The sequence below is a fragment of the Clarias gariepinus genome, chromosome 14 (assembly GCF_024256425.1).
Source record: "Clarias gariepinus isolate MV-2021 ecotype Netherlands chromosome 14, CGAR_prim_01v2, whole genome shotgun sequence".
Classification (NCBI taxonomy): domain Eukaryota; kingdom Metazoa; phylum Chordata; class Actinopteri; order Siluriformes; family Clariidae; genus Clarias; species Clarias gariepinus.
Window position 1 is genome coordinate 22,009,888 of NC_071113.1, and position 13,961 is coordinate 22,023,848.

The 13,961-nt window shown below is 37.9% G+C and overlaps 1 protein-coding gene across 1 annotated transcript; it reads left to right on the forward strand.

Annotated features, from left to right (window-relative positions):
- The first annotated feature begins 1,869 nt into the window (after nucleotides 1-1,869).
- On the forward strand, nucleotides 1,870-12,577 carry fshr (follicle stimulating hormone receptor). Its single transcript, XM_053511847.1, has 10 exons — nucleotides 1,870-2,400; nucleotides 6,426-6,497; nucleotides 6,929-7,003; nucleotides 7,193-7,267; nucleotides 7,527-7,601; nucleotides 7,710-7,790; nucleotides 7,911-7,979; nucleotides 8,072-8,146; nucleotides 9,045-9,230; nucleotides 11,365-12,577. Exons 1-10 carry the CDS (start codon nucleotides 2,231-2,233, stop codon nucleotides 12,485-12,487), a joined length of 2,001 nt encoding a protein of 666 aa, XP_053367822.1. The 5' UTR covers nucleotides 1,870-2,230; the 3' UTR covers nucleotides 12,488-12,577.
- The last annotated feature ends 1,384 nt before the right edge of the window (nucleotides 12,578-13,961 follow it).

Below are 13,961 nucleotides of genomic sequence, written 5' to 3' on the forward strand. Positions count from 1 at the left end.
ATAATATACAAAACAATCTGGGTGCCTGTTGAAGAAAATCACTTAGCACACCATTTCCACACGACACATTTAACATCTTGTTGAAATCATGTCCATGTTCCCAGTGAAATGACACTATGGAATGTTAATTTACATTGCCCTAGTTACTAGCAAACAAATGCTCACATGTTACTGTACGCTGAATGCAATTGTAAATCACCATGGATGATGAAAGTTAATAAAAATTACCTCAGACTTGCTAGAGAGAGTGAACACAAATTACCCTGGGGCAGCTATTTAAATCAAAATGACTTTAGTCTCTGACTTATTGATTGCAAACCAAAGCCTTCCTGTCGGTTCAAACTTCTGTGACCGTTCTGCTCTGACCTTTCTGATCAACAGCAATTTCATCAGTAGCACTGCTGCTTGCTAAGAGTTTGTCTGTTTTCATCAATATTCTCCCTAAAGTCTTTAAAACCCATCAGATCAGCAGATTCTCAAACCAGCCTGGCACTAATAACCATGCCACGGCCAGCGTTACTGAGATGACATCTTTTCCCACATTGTTGTTTTTTATATGAATGTGAACTGAAGTACTTGATATGAATCTGCATTAGTTTAAATGAAGTGATCAGTAAGAACATGTAGATAAACTAAAGACTGAGATTTTGACATAACTGAAATTTGTGAAAACATAGCATAAATTTAAATAATAAACAGTAATATAATAATAAATAGCACAATAGAATAGATTGACGGTGCATATATTCCAAACATCCAAATTAAATTTATATATTAATAGGTAAAAAGTTTCATATATTAATTAATCAATATCCAGAATACTCATAGAAAATTACACAGTTTTGTATACTACACAATGCCCCAAAATCATAATCATACAGGAACATCGTACTATATTTAGGTTTTATGTTTGTGGGTATATTTGCATGGAGGACTTGAGAGGATTGCACTTCCTTCTTTTTTGCATGCAAAACCCAGTAGCTTCCTTTTTGGTCTAAAAAGAGGTCACTTATATAATATGATGTTTTCTATTCTGGCCTCCAAACTAGTTCATACAAATAACTTTTAATTTAATTGTGGTGGAATATCGATGTTTGACAATCAGAAATGTTTTATACTGTTTGTATACTGTATATATACTGTATATACACAGACACACACACACACACACACACACACACACACACAAATATGAATTCCTCTAAATGTTAGAAAGCAGAAATCACAGAGATCATTCTCATGGCCATGGTGTTCCAGGAAAAGATACAGCACAAAGATCATTTTAGGGAACGCATTCAAGGTAGCGTTATAACTCCAGATGTGTTAACACGATTTTGCCTTGAGTGAAGGAAATGACTGTGTGTTTTCACAAACAAAATTGTAATCATGTAGAAGAGGTTTGCCCAAAATAAAGTTAGATTTCGAAAAAAAACAAACGAACAAAAAAAAAAGAATTATAATAATTTACCATATACTGTATATGAAGCCTTTGGCACACCCTGTAATGTGATTGTTGATATCATATTTTCATATTGCCAAACCCTGATTCTGCATTTGTGTCAAAATAGTTTTTACAGGAAATTACCGAAGAAACTATGGCAAAAAATTGTTCCCTATCTTTTGGAATGCCCCCATAAACAGGAAGGTTTGTTCTAAATACTTTCTTATACGCTTTAAGAAAGCATTACGTCTGTTTTAAACCCATAGACTAAGAGACTACTTAATACAATGGGTGGACTCCCTCCTCTACAGGAATGTCAAAAGAAAGAGATTTGTTTCTACCAAGTAAATGCTAGCTTGTTACACTTGGACATGTTTGTGTAAAAGTGTCTTCATTATAAATGGGAGGAAGGACTGTAGAGAACAGGGATGAGATTGGCGGAGGAGAAGGAGGAGGACAAGACGGCCGGGAATAGTAACGGGTATTACATACGGCTGTTATCAGAGGTCGTCTTTCCCAAGGTCTTCAATGGCTTTGGCTGTAGTGCTCTAAACCAACCACACTGCTCAGCAAGAATCGCCCTTCCCACAACTCCATCCACAATACTCTGAACATGTAGCATCCCAGCACCACAAATCCACATAAACAGTCCCGACATTTACCTGCGATGGAGGCTTAAGGTACTCAGCTCTGTAGGCCTTTGCTCAGGCTTTAACAGAGTAAAACAGACAATCCCTCAACCACACAGGGCAGAGTGAAAGTCGACTGGAAGAGCATTTCTTCATTACAATGAAGAAGGCCATGCTGCGCTACATCCTGTCTTGGCTCGTGATGCATACGGGGAACATGTTTTTGGGATCTTACGCTTGTTTGGCCAGTGGGACAACTCGCTCCTTTTTGTGTCTTGGCAGCAAAGTGCATCAGATGCCCCACCATATCCCAATAAATACCACATATGTGTAAGTATATGCACTTTATATTGTGTTTTTATATTGTATTCAATGTTAAAGAATTGGTAGAAACTGATATGTTTCCAAGAGTGTATATACAGTAATGAAAACCTGTTTAAAAGAGTAATCTAATTAAGTAATTAAGTAAATCATCGTTCCTTGTAGGTACACTTTAATACGGTTTCATGAGGAAATCAGGATTTTCAAGCATCTTTGAGATGTGCAATCTTTGTTATACTTACTTATGTGACTATAGATTTCAGAGAAACTAAATTCAAAAGCTTTGAAGCCCAATATCTCAAAACCACGCCAAATGCAGACCTTTCAGGGGTAACATTTCTTTAAATATATACAGTACAATCTAATTCATTGTAAACTCTTTAGCATTTTAAAGAGAAATGTAATTTTTAAAAACGCAAATTGTGCTTTTTTTGGCCCAATTGACACACTAATGCAGAAGGCTATACATATAAAACAGGCTTATACAGCACACCTGCAAATGTAAATAAAATGCAGGGTGCTTGAGGCTTGTGGACAGCAATGTCCGCAACAAAGAGACAATTAAGCAATTTGAGAACTAATTAATCTTACATTTCTCTCAAGCTGATTCGACAAAATGTATGTTGCTTTTATGATTTCTTCAACATATTTTTCTTAATCTCAAGGCTGTCAGACTTCACACACACAGTTTAGCCTTGGACTGGTGGGGTGGATGGGAATAGCCTGTTTTCATTCATCACACAAAAAAAATCACACTTGTTTTTTTCCAAGCACAAGAAAATGCTTTCATTAAGCATGTCTGACTCTGACTAAAAAAAACAGTGGGAAGAGGGGAGAGAAGAACACATGCTCAGCTTGTGGGCTCATTAAGCCTGGGAGAATTGTTGTAGGTTCTATTTCTGTGAGCAGTTTGTCCTCAAATCAGGTGACGTCACTCTCAGAGACACCTGCCTCAGTAGATGTTAACTTTCCTGCCAGTGCTGTCCCCTTCGCTGTCCAAGCTTCACCATGCTGCATAACTGTAAACCTCTCCAAAATCGGACTTTGAGTTCAATCTGGTTACTTTTTATTTCAGCCAATTTTGGGTGAGAGCAGGGACGAATACAGGGGACCTGCAGCATGTTTCTGAGCAACACAAATTTGCTACTTAGCTAGAACATTGAGTTCTGTGCTTGATATGAGCCGATAGAGAAAACACAGTGCTGCAGATGGCTCTTTTCATTCGGAATAATATCGTAACCGCAGACAATCCAGACACATTCCTATGCTAACAACCCATGTGAACCGCTGTTAGAATATCCCTAAGATACAGACAGACTATCACCTGTTTTTTTAAAGTGAATTTATCATGTTTGTTCTATGATAAAGGAAGCAACAGAAGGAAATAGCTCAATAAAAGCAGAAGTAATAAAAATGTCATACTTCTTTGCATGACTGAGATAAAGAAGTCGTTTCAAAACAAAATTAAAGAGATATAAATTGGTATAATAATAGGAAATACCTTTAGATATATGGATCTTGTGCTGTAAAAATTTATTAAATAAAAGTCCTCTAGAACTCTTAAATAAACAGATCAGTATATTCAGTATTAGAAATAAATTAATTGTACTAGTTTGCATATGTTTAGTAATTGTAATGGTGGTTCATGCAAGCACAAAAGGAATAACCCCTTGGTGAAGAAGTGAAACATTGTGACCTAAATAAATAATGTATTCTGTACTTTTTGGCACTTTCCATAATAAACTCACAAAAGGGTCGAGGGTGTGGATAAAAATAACATGCTACAGTAACCACTGATTTTCGATGATACCAAGAACGTCCATACTTCGCAAAAGCCATGTTTTTACATTAAGCCATCCATCTTAATGAGTCGATTTCAATTCTTCATTATTATATTTTCCGCCCAGGAATCAATCTATTCAAGCAAGAATACTAGAAAAATGAACACCTATTGTACTTTTCTCTAATGATCGATAATGTAGGAAATGATAGGTACTCTTTATGTTTGGCTTCTAATCTAACAAAAGCAGAACACATTTGCATTGGCAAGTCCAGGCACAATTTTACATTTCACATTCAGGCTTTTGTACTGATTGGACCAGGCATTTCACCTTTTAGGTTTTAACATGAAGAGAACATTTTTTTGCATTTTGTTGAATACCGTGCTTTTCTTTGTTTGTTTGTTTTTCTTATTTGTGATTATTTTACTCATTACTGCTGATCCATTACTGCATAACACTGTAAATCAGTCTAACTGTCATCTGTTGTAATTAATATACTATGTTGGTTATCACTGTACTTCCACTGGTCATAAACCTGCCACGGAAACCATTATACACTGTTCAAGTCACCAAGATTTAAAGAGTTTATTCTTTTATAAGCATTTAGTTTATTACATGCATTTTGGCACAAAGTTGTATATCATTACAACTATATAACATAATGCTCTAAACAAGTGCTAAATTTACTTTAAAAATTCATAATCAAATAACAACGATTATAAATGTTTCATAAAATGTGTACCTTTGAGGCATGTTGTTGTCACATGTTACAACAGAATCATAAAGGCCATTATCTCTGTCTGTTCTTTTGACTTTTTAATTATCATTTTCACACGTTCTATCTATAAATCAGTCATTTACTATCATAAATGGGTCACTTCTTTTGTCATGATATATGTAGTTATGGCAATCTGATTGGACGAAAGACTTTCTACGAGTGATGATAATAAACTTTACATCACTGGGATATTTATCTATATGTAACAATCCACCTACCTGATGTTCTAATAATAATTCATTTAAACTATGTTTCGGTCACATATTGGGTAAAAGTATGTCATTACGGTCAACCATATTAAGAAGCAGGCAACAGCGTGCTAAAAAGCATATTCAAAACCAGTCACAGAAGTACTTTCATCAAGAAAACATGTCTAATAACTTTGTCACCTTAAACACTTTGACTTCTTAATATTGCTTTTAAGTCATTTGAAAATGCATTTGAACCATCTGTGTCCTTTTATTTACAGCTAGAAAACTAAAAACTCCTAAAACAAGACTGAATCGACCTCCGACCCCTAACACTTGGAGTGTGTGTGAAAATAGATTGCACACCCTAGCACACTAGCTTCCCTTTTAACCCTATTTAGGAGGCAACAACAGGAATGACCAAGTTAACAGAGTTTATATTCTAAAGTGGAATAGGTCAAAATATAAGGAGAAACTTACATGATTTACAGGACTGTCTGTATGGTGTATTCTCCTCAACTTTTGGCTACATAGTACCAGTAAGAATTTAAAACTACTTTCACCCCTGTTAATTACACTAACTTTCAGTCGCCAGTTCCACCAGTCGCAGAAGGATTAGTGTTGGCTGCACCCTCGTGCCCACGATTGCATCACAACCGTGCTGATATCTGGTACAACAGCACTCCCTCTTGTGTGATATTGCTTAATTATAAACTATGCTGGTATAGATTTAATTTAAATATGAGATATTTAGTTAATTTCAGATTATGGTAGCATGATAAACTTTTATTACTAACCGCAGAATATGACTTTTTCCATCAAAGTCTTGTGATACTGAGCTCATTTAAAGTGTTACAAATTGTTTTCTATTCTAAAATATTCATAGACCTTACATCTGGCATGAAAACAAATTAGATGTAGAATATTTATTAAAGACATCTTGTGAATTGACTGTAAATGGTCAAATCCTATATTCGGGGGAAAAATATCCATTCCTTTTTTTTTTTTTTTTTTATAAATGTCCCAGATACACAGTTATAACCTAAAAAATGCGACCTGTGTCTACATGCCAACTCTAACATTATCCACTAGTCTTTGCAGGGGTTAGCATCAGAAAGTGCTTTCTAACACAGTCAGGCAGTTTATTATTATGTGTTAATAATATTGACTTCATAAATAAATGCAATATGTTTAAAACTGTGAAATGCAAATTATTGTTTTAGTTCACTCTGCTAATGAAGTAAACTCTGCAAATCATTTGATAATACGTTTTCTGTTTATGGTCAGAGAGATCAAGCTGACTCAGATCATCATATTTCCATATCGGGCCATGTCATCGCTTCATGACCTTAAGCGAATGTGAGTAAAAAAATATTAAGGAACCACTTTAATGTGTGCGTCTGTGTGTTTAAAATAGTGTTTTTGTTTTTAAAGTGAAAACTAACATAAATAGTCAGTATTTAGTCTGGATTAAGCATGTTTAGTCTTTGATACAGAGAAGGGACAAAACACATGAGATATGAATTGCAGAAATATAGCAGTTACAAGGAACATATGTTGTAAATTAGGCTCAAGCCTTGGTTTAGCATGTGACCTCAAAAAGTAGGAATCAAATGAAGTGAAATGTGATTTAATGCTGCTGTCCCGCTAAACGCTCCTTCATCAGGAGGATCATTAAGTGGGTAAACATCTAGCGGACATGTTAACATGTTAGCACTTGCTTTATTATTGTTTGTGTTGCTGAAGATGTCAGTGTGAAATTATCGTTATGGCTGTTATCACTCTTACAGAATGGTGTCGGAGAACGGAGCCCTCCAGCGTATTGAAGCCTACGCATTTGCAAACCTGACAATACTGGAAGAGATGTAGGTTTTTAGCTGGACTCAGCAAAGCACATTTCTTTATTTCCTTTTAGACATTATATTCCCTCCTCAAGGACCAACATGCTGCAACCGAAACAGAAAAAAACAAACAAAAAAAAATTTTACTCTAACCATTCAAAACCTCTTACTAGCACATATTACAATGCTTTATATGTTTTTTCTTTATTACAGTACTATTACTAAATCAAAAAATCTGGTTAGTATGGACAGAGACACGTTCTGGGGACTTCCAAAACTGAGATATCTGTGAGTATTACTTTTTAGTATTCTTCTAGGGCAAAGGGGAAGTATTCCCACTGGAACTTCTGTCTAAACATAGTGGTAAAAGCACTGCAAAAGCTTAGACGATAGAAGGTCCAAACATGGCAGAAACAAATGTCTCACTGCAAAAAAAGGAAAGGAAAAAAAAAGAATAGTGTTTTGTTAAAAAAAATAGTGTTTTGTTTGGTCTAATTCATATACCAAATTCATTAAATCTGCATCAGTGTGTCTGCGTACATTTCAGGACTATTTCAAACACAGGTCTCACTGTCTTACCTGACTTCTCCAAAGTCCAGTCTGCTGCTTTTGAATTCCTGTTGTATGTATATAATACTTCATTGGCACAAGATAAATATCTGAAATATATCTGTTTATTGAGGCATGTTGACATCTGAGTAAACTGCTTTTTTGGTGTTCTTCTTTTAAGTGACCTAGAAGATAACATGCATATTGAGGTGATACACAGCAATGCTTTCGCAGGACTTACCAGCGGTACAATAACCGAACTGTAAGTATATTCTGAGCAAGGATTGTGCGTTATTTTTTTTTATTTTATTGGAATTTTTTTTTTGCCATTTGTTGTGCTATAGTAAAAAGTTGGTGTTATCACTTGCATCAAATCCTAAAGGAGACTGACAAAGAATGGCATCACTGAGGTGGAAAGAAATGCCTTCAATGGCACCAAAATGGAAAAACTGTAAGTTCTTTAAAATCTTTTTTTTTTTAATGCATATATAAAGGGCGTCCCTATAAAAGTTCATCTCTGACGCAACCTCTGCTCTTCCCCAGGTTTCTCATGGGAAACCAACAGCTGAAGCGTATTGACAACCACGCCTTCCTCGGTGCTGAAGGCCCCCTCGTTCTGTAAGCATGAGCAGCTTTCACAGTCAACAACAATTCAACCTGCCAGCTGCATCGCACAGTCCAGGAAGAACCTTTACATCACTACCAACACAGCTTTCATGTTATCTGGTTATCTTTTAGCTTCAACATCTAATTAGTGAACTTAGTCCAATTTTTGCCCATCACATGGATGCCCAGATTTTACTTAAAGAAAAATGTAATCACATATGTAAAGCTGTGTTTTTCTAAATTGAGAAAAGAATTAAAAACTTTTGCATTTTGGGAAAAATATGACGTACATGATGCAGCTCTATGGGCAGTTATTCAGAGATCTTATGTATGACAAATTCAAATCTACAAAAGGTCTTTTGTGTTACTAAGGAAGTCATTTAATTTGACTTCCTGACATTGAAGCAATGAAGTTAAACCTATATCTCAATTCACAAACGTTTCATGATATCCATGTACCATTAAATCTACATTGGTAATGCAAACCCAGTAATTTTACCCCCCAGACCAACCACCCAATACCCCCCACCCCCATTCCACCCCTGGAAAAGCATGGTGAATTATACAGAGCTCTCTTTGCAAACACATTTTAATAAAAAATTAATGAAAGTGTTCTACAGAAATGTGTTCCGTTTAAATATCTATTACAGTCTACAGCTGGCCTTTGATTTCTATTATAAATGAGTTTTGAGTAAACCAGTTTTCCATTCCTCCTCAATACAGGAAAGCTTATTGTCTGTGGTAATTGCTCCTAGGCTACATATGCAGCGGATAAATATTGAGTAGCCGATATCTAGTCTGGAGTGTCCTGTTTATTATCACATGCAAACCTCTCCAGACTGCAGAAGTGATGCCCACATTCGTTGCTAATATTTCTCTTTACCTGAAGCGGTTGTGCTTGTTTGTACAGGGACATCTCCCGCACTGCAATCAGTTCCTTGCCAGAGAACATGCTGAGGAGACTGAAGCTTCTGATTGCCACCTCAGTCTACTCTCTGAGATGGTTACCCAACCTTGAGATATTTGCAGAGCTAACTCAAGCCAACCTTACGTACCCCAGCCACTGCTGTGCCTTCAAAAACTTCAAAAAAAACAAGTATGTAAACCAATATTGCTTAGTCGCAGTCACATAGGACATGCAGTTATTTATTTGGTAGTTGCTTTCATACATAATTAATGCGAAAGGCTGCAGGTACCACAAAAGGGTCAAACTGTGGTTCCATGGGAGTTCAATTAGAAATCACAACTTTGCAATCACTACCTTAATGACCTTCTCTGAGATGGTACTAGACCAAAGCTGATTTCTGACCAAGGGTTGAGAGAAAGATCACACCAAAAGCATCAGTTTCATCCATGTTCTATACCCCTTACCCTGTCTAGAGTCGCAGGTGACCTGGATGTAGGAATAGGCACAAGACAGGGTAGACCCTAAATGAGGTGCCAACCTAACACTGGAAACAATCGATCAAACACAATCACACACCGGACTATAAACGGAAAGTAGAATGCCCAGGGGAAACAGGAGAACATGCAAGCTCTATGCATACAGGGAGGTGAAATCTGAGCCCTCAACCCTTGAGGGATGAGGCAGCACTTCTAACCACTAAGCCACCATGCTACCTACCAGTTTAATCAACTTTCTATAAGTTTACATTTCTCCCTTTCACTTTCTATAAACACCATCATTTCCATACTATTCAGTGACTCCTATGGCGGCAGGGGGGCTCAGTGGTAAAGGTGTTGAACTGGAAACCAAAAAGTCCCAGGTTCAAGCCATGAGACCACCGAGTCACCACTGTTGGCCCCTTAGAGCAAGGTCCTGCACCCCAAATGCTCAGATACAATCGGCGTGGAGCTGGCAACCAAACCCTGTAAATTACCACCACAGAAATAGCAGGTGTATATCCATTGCCCGATGTGCCGGGCAGCAAATAGACAGAACCATCCATCCATCCATCCATCCACACAGTTACTCCTGCACAAGACCTGATACATACAGTTCCCATAAATAAATGACATGGAGATCATTTTTTAAAAGTCAAACATAAGGAGAACTTGTTAGTAATTCTGAGTGATATATATAGCCAATCAAATGCCCTCTCAGAGCTAAATAAAATCTTGGTAGGAGTTGTTGATTAATAAGTAGGAGACAATGGTGCTGAACAAAGAAAATGGGGTGGATAGTTCATATTAAGTTATTGAGGAAAGAAATGGCACTTTGATATCTTCTTCTTGCCACACTTTAAAAATTTAGTATTAAAACATTTAGTAGTATAATTATAATAATAATTATTATTATCATTATCATCATCATCATCGAGTTCCTACAGATATTTGTATCTGTTTTATCCGTGGAAAGTTGCAGTGGCTCTGTTCTCAACTATACTTTTAGACATGATTTGAAAATGATAAAAACCCCATAACGTTGTGCTGTATAACGAACATTTTTTAGTCAAAATATAAGGCATTATGTCAATCGCAGTAAAATAGGAAGAATCTAGAGCATCAGGCATGATTTGTCTCCAAAACTTCAAAATGTTTTTTGATAATTCTGTTTAGCTGAGGACTTGGATGCTGTCTAGCAGAAAGATGTGCAGGGGCCTCCGAGTGGCGCAGTGATAAAGTGCTCGCCCTATCATCCGGAGATCGCTGGTTCGGTTCCCGGGTGATGCTGTAACCTCTCACAGCCGGATGGCTCGAGAGAGCTAAATTGACCAAGCTCTCTCAGCGGGGAGGGATGAGAGGTATAAGTGCTCCCACATTAATTGCACGGCTCGACGCCATGCGGGGCGTCTGCAAGCTCGCGCATGCAGAGGAAGCGTATAGCGCTGGCCTCCGAGTGTGTGATGCCGCCCCCAACGGTGCGTGAGCGAGCAGTCCGAAAAAAAGAGGTCGACTGGTGTCACTGAATAGAGGTAAGTAGCCTTAATGTGGGAGCCCTAGTCCCCCCCTAGTGACAGGAAGGGAATTGGACACGACTAGATTGGGGAGAAAAGGGAAAAAGAATTGGACAGGACTAAATAAAAAAAAAATATTTAAAAAGATGTGCATAAGTTCTCAGGGTTATTCCCCAATTACAATTCCATTATCTCACTTTAAACTGAAACTTATTACTGGTAGACCTATAAATAATGATTGCAAAATGGAAATCCATAGTCGTAATATGAGTCATCATACATCAACACAATGCTTCCAGGTTACCTACTGCATATTTTATGTGTACTATACAGGTTAGAGAAGAACCATCTGTGTAACGTTTCTACCATCCGCAACCAGGAGCCATACTTCTTTGAGGAGCACTGTAAGGATGTGATAGAAGTGAGCTGCTACCCTGAGCCAGATGCCTTCAACCCGTGCGAGGATATCATGGGCTTCACTTTCCTGCGTGTCCTCATCTGGTTCATCAGTGTGTTGGCTGTATTGGGAAATTTCACAGTTCTGCTAGTACTCCTCAGTAGCCACACAAAGCTGACAGTGCCCAAGTTCCTGATGTGCCATTTGGCATTTGCTGATTTCTGCATGGGCCTCTACTTGCTGATAATCGCCTCAGTGGATTTACTAACTCAGTCGCGCTACTACAATCATGGCATTGAATGGCAAACGGGTCCCGGGTGTGGCACGGCTGGCTTCCTCACGGTTTTTGCGAGTGAGCTTTCTGTATACACACTAACAGCCATCACGCTCGAGCGTTGGCATACCATTACCTACGCCATGCGCCTGGAGCGTCAAATGCGCTTACACCATGCATGTTGTGTCATGGCTTTTGGATGGGTCTTTTCAGTGCTTGCAGCTCTAATGCCCGTGATTGGCGTGAGCAGCTACATGAAGACCAGCATCTGTCTACCCATGGATGTCGAGACGGTGTCATCACAGGTCTACGTTATGCTTCTGCTTTTTCTTAACGTGCTCGCGTTTTTGGCCGTATGCTCTTGCTATGTGCGCATCTACATCACGGTGCGGCATCCTGCCTCAGTGCCCGACAGTGCCGATGCCCGTATGGCAAAGCGTATGGCTGTGCTAGTTTTTACAGACTTCCTGTGCATGGCGCCCATCTCGTTCTTTGCCATCTCAGCAGCTCTCAGGCAACCGCTTATCACCGTGTCACATGCCAAGGTGCTTCTTGTGCTCTTCTACCCCATCAATTCATGCGCCAATCCCTTCCTTTATGCCATCTTCACCAAGAGTTTCAGGCAGGAATTTTTTGTTCTCACCAGCCGCTTTGGCTGCTTCGAGTCACGTGCTCGTGTCTATCGTATAGAAACATCTTCTCTGCATAATGGCCCTATGATGCGCTCACCCATGAGTAGTGATGGGACGTTATACTCTTTGGGGCATGTTACTCATCCCCACTGACTAAATTCCTAAACTTCACACAACATTTTTCTCTACATATGATTTATGCTGCTTGGACTTAAAAAACACACACACACACACACACACACACACACACACACACACACACACACATACAAAAAGGAAATGAATACGTGTAAAAAAAAAAAATTGCTTTCATTAAATACTGTATACAGTATGTCCAAACCAGCCTCAGCTCACTGATGTCTCATGCCTTTTCTTGGCTCTTATCTCAACTTTTTCTTTGTTTAGCACATACAGTATTTTCAGTGTCACTGTAACCTTGCAGCCAGAGCCAAGTCCAGATGTTATACCAGAAGGGACCTGACTCAATAGATGTCCTAAACATAATTCTTTTTATTATTATTATTATTATTATTATTGCATTTATTATTAGTAGTAATGTTATTTACATCAATATTCCCTTGATTAAATCAATACAAAACATGAAGCAAATTCTTATTCACTAGGCTACGGCTATTTAATGCAGACTCTAAGACAGCTTATCTGTGCACCTGTACTCTGTTGGGCAACAAGACACAGCACAGTTGATCATTTTCCACCTTGAAATTGTCAGTTTGAGAGAATAGTTGGGAGATGGAAGATGTGTGGCAGCTGCAGCTGGACTCTGTTGAAGAGGAAGAGGAATTTGGTATGATGATATGCTTCACGTATCATGGCCTGGAGTTCAAGGCTACGGGTCAAGGGCTTTGTGGACTGAAAAGCCACACACAGCTAATATCCAAAAATATTCACCACTGAATAATATTTTGTCTATAAATGAACATACATATCTAGACAACTATTTTATTATATGTCCAGTAGGCTAGCTTTCGTTGTGGGTTGGTTAGTCGTGATGTGAAAATAAAAATGTTTTTTTTAATATGGGATAAATAAACTTATACTGACCACCTGTACTGTATCTGCCCTGGTCTATCTGAGCTGTTTGTTCAGTATGCGATATGTAGAAAACAGTGGGATGAGTATAAACCGCTCCAACCAGTGATAAGCTGCACATGCTGAGTAGCGTCCTCTACCTGCCTGCAAAACAACATCAACTTTAATCACAGTTCTGATCACAGCATTTTTAATTACAGAAGTATAAAACTTCCCTTATCTGGGGAACATTGCAAAACAATTATCTTTTAAACACAAGTTTTAAACACTGTCTCTAGAACTATCAGTTAGCATGATTAATAGGCGATAATCCTAAGATCTCTAGCTAACACACCAGGTTTCAAGATGGCTGAAGGTGTGCTCTCGATTCACAAAAGTATTTATAAAAGTAAAGGAAAATTTCACTTACTTGAAAAATTGATTTCTTTCCACAAGAATGGAAGAATGTGCTTTACCTACTGCAAGCACTGCAGAACTACATGAGATTTTACTCTCATATTATTAATCTGTATCAAACTATTTAAACTGTCGGATTTTTTTTTCATTTGATATTAACATAATATTTACATTTATTTTG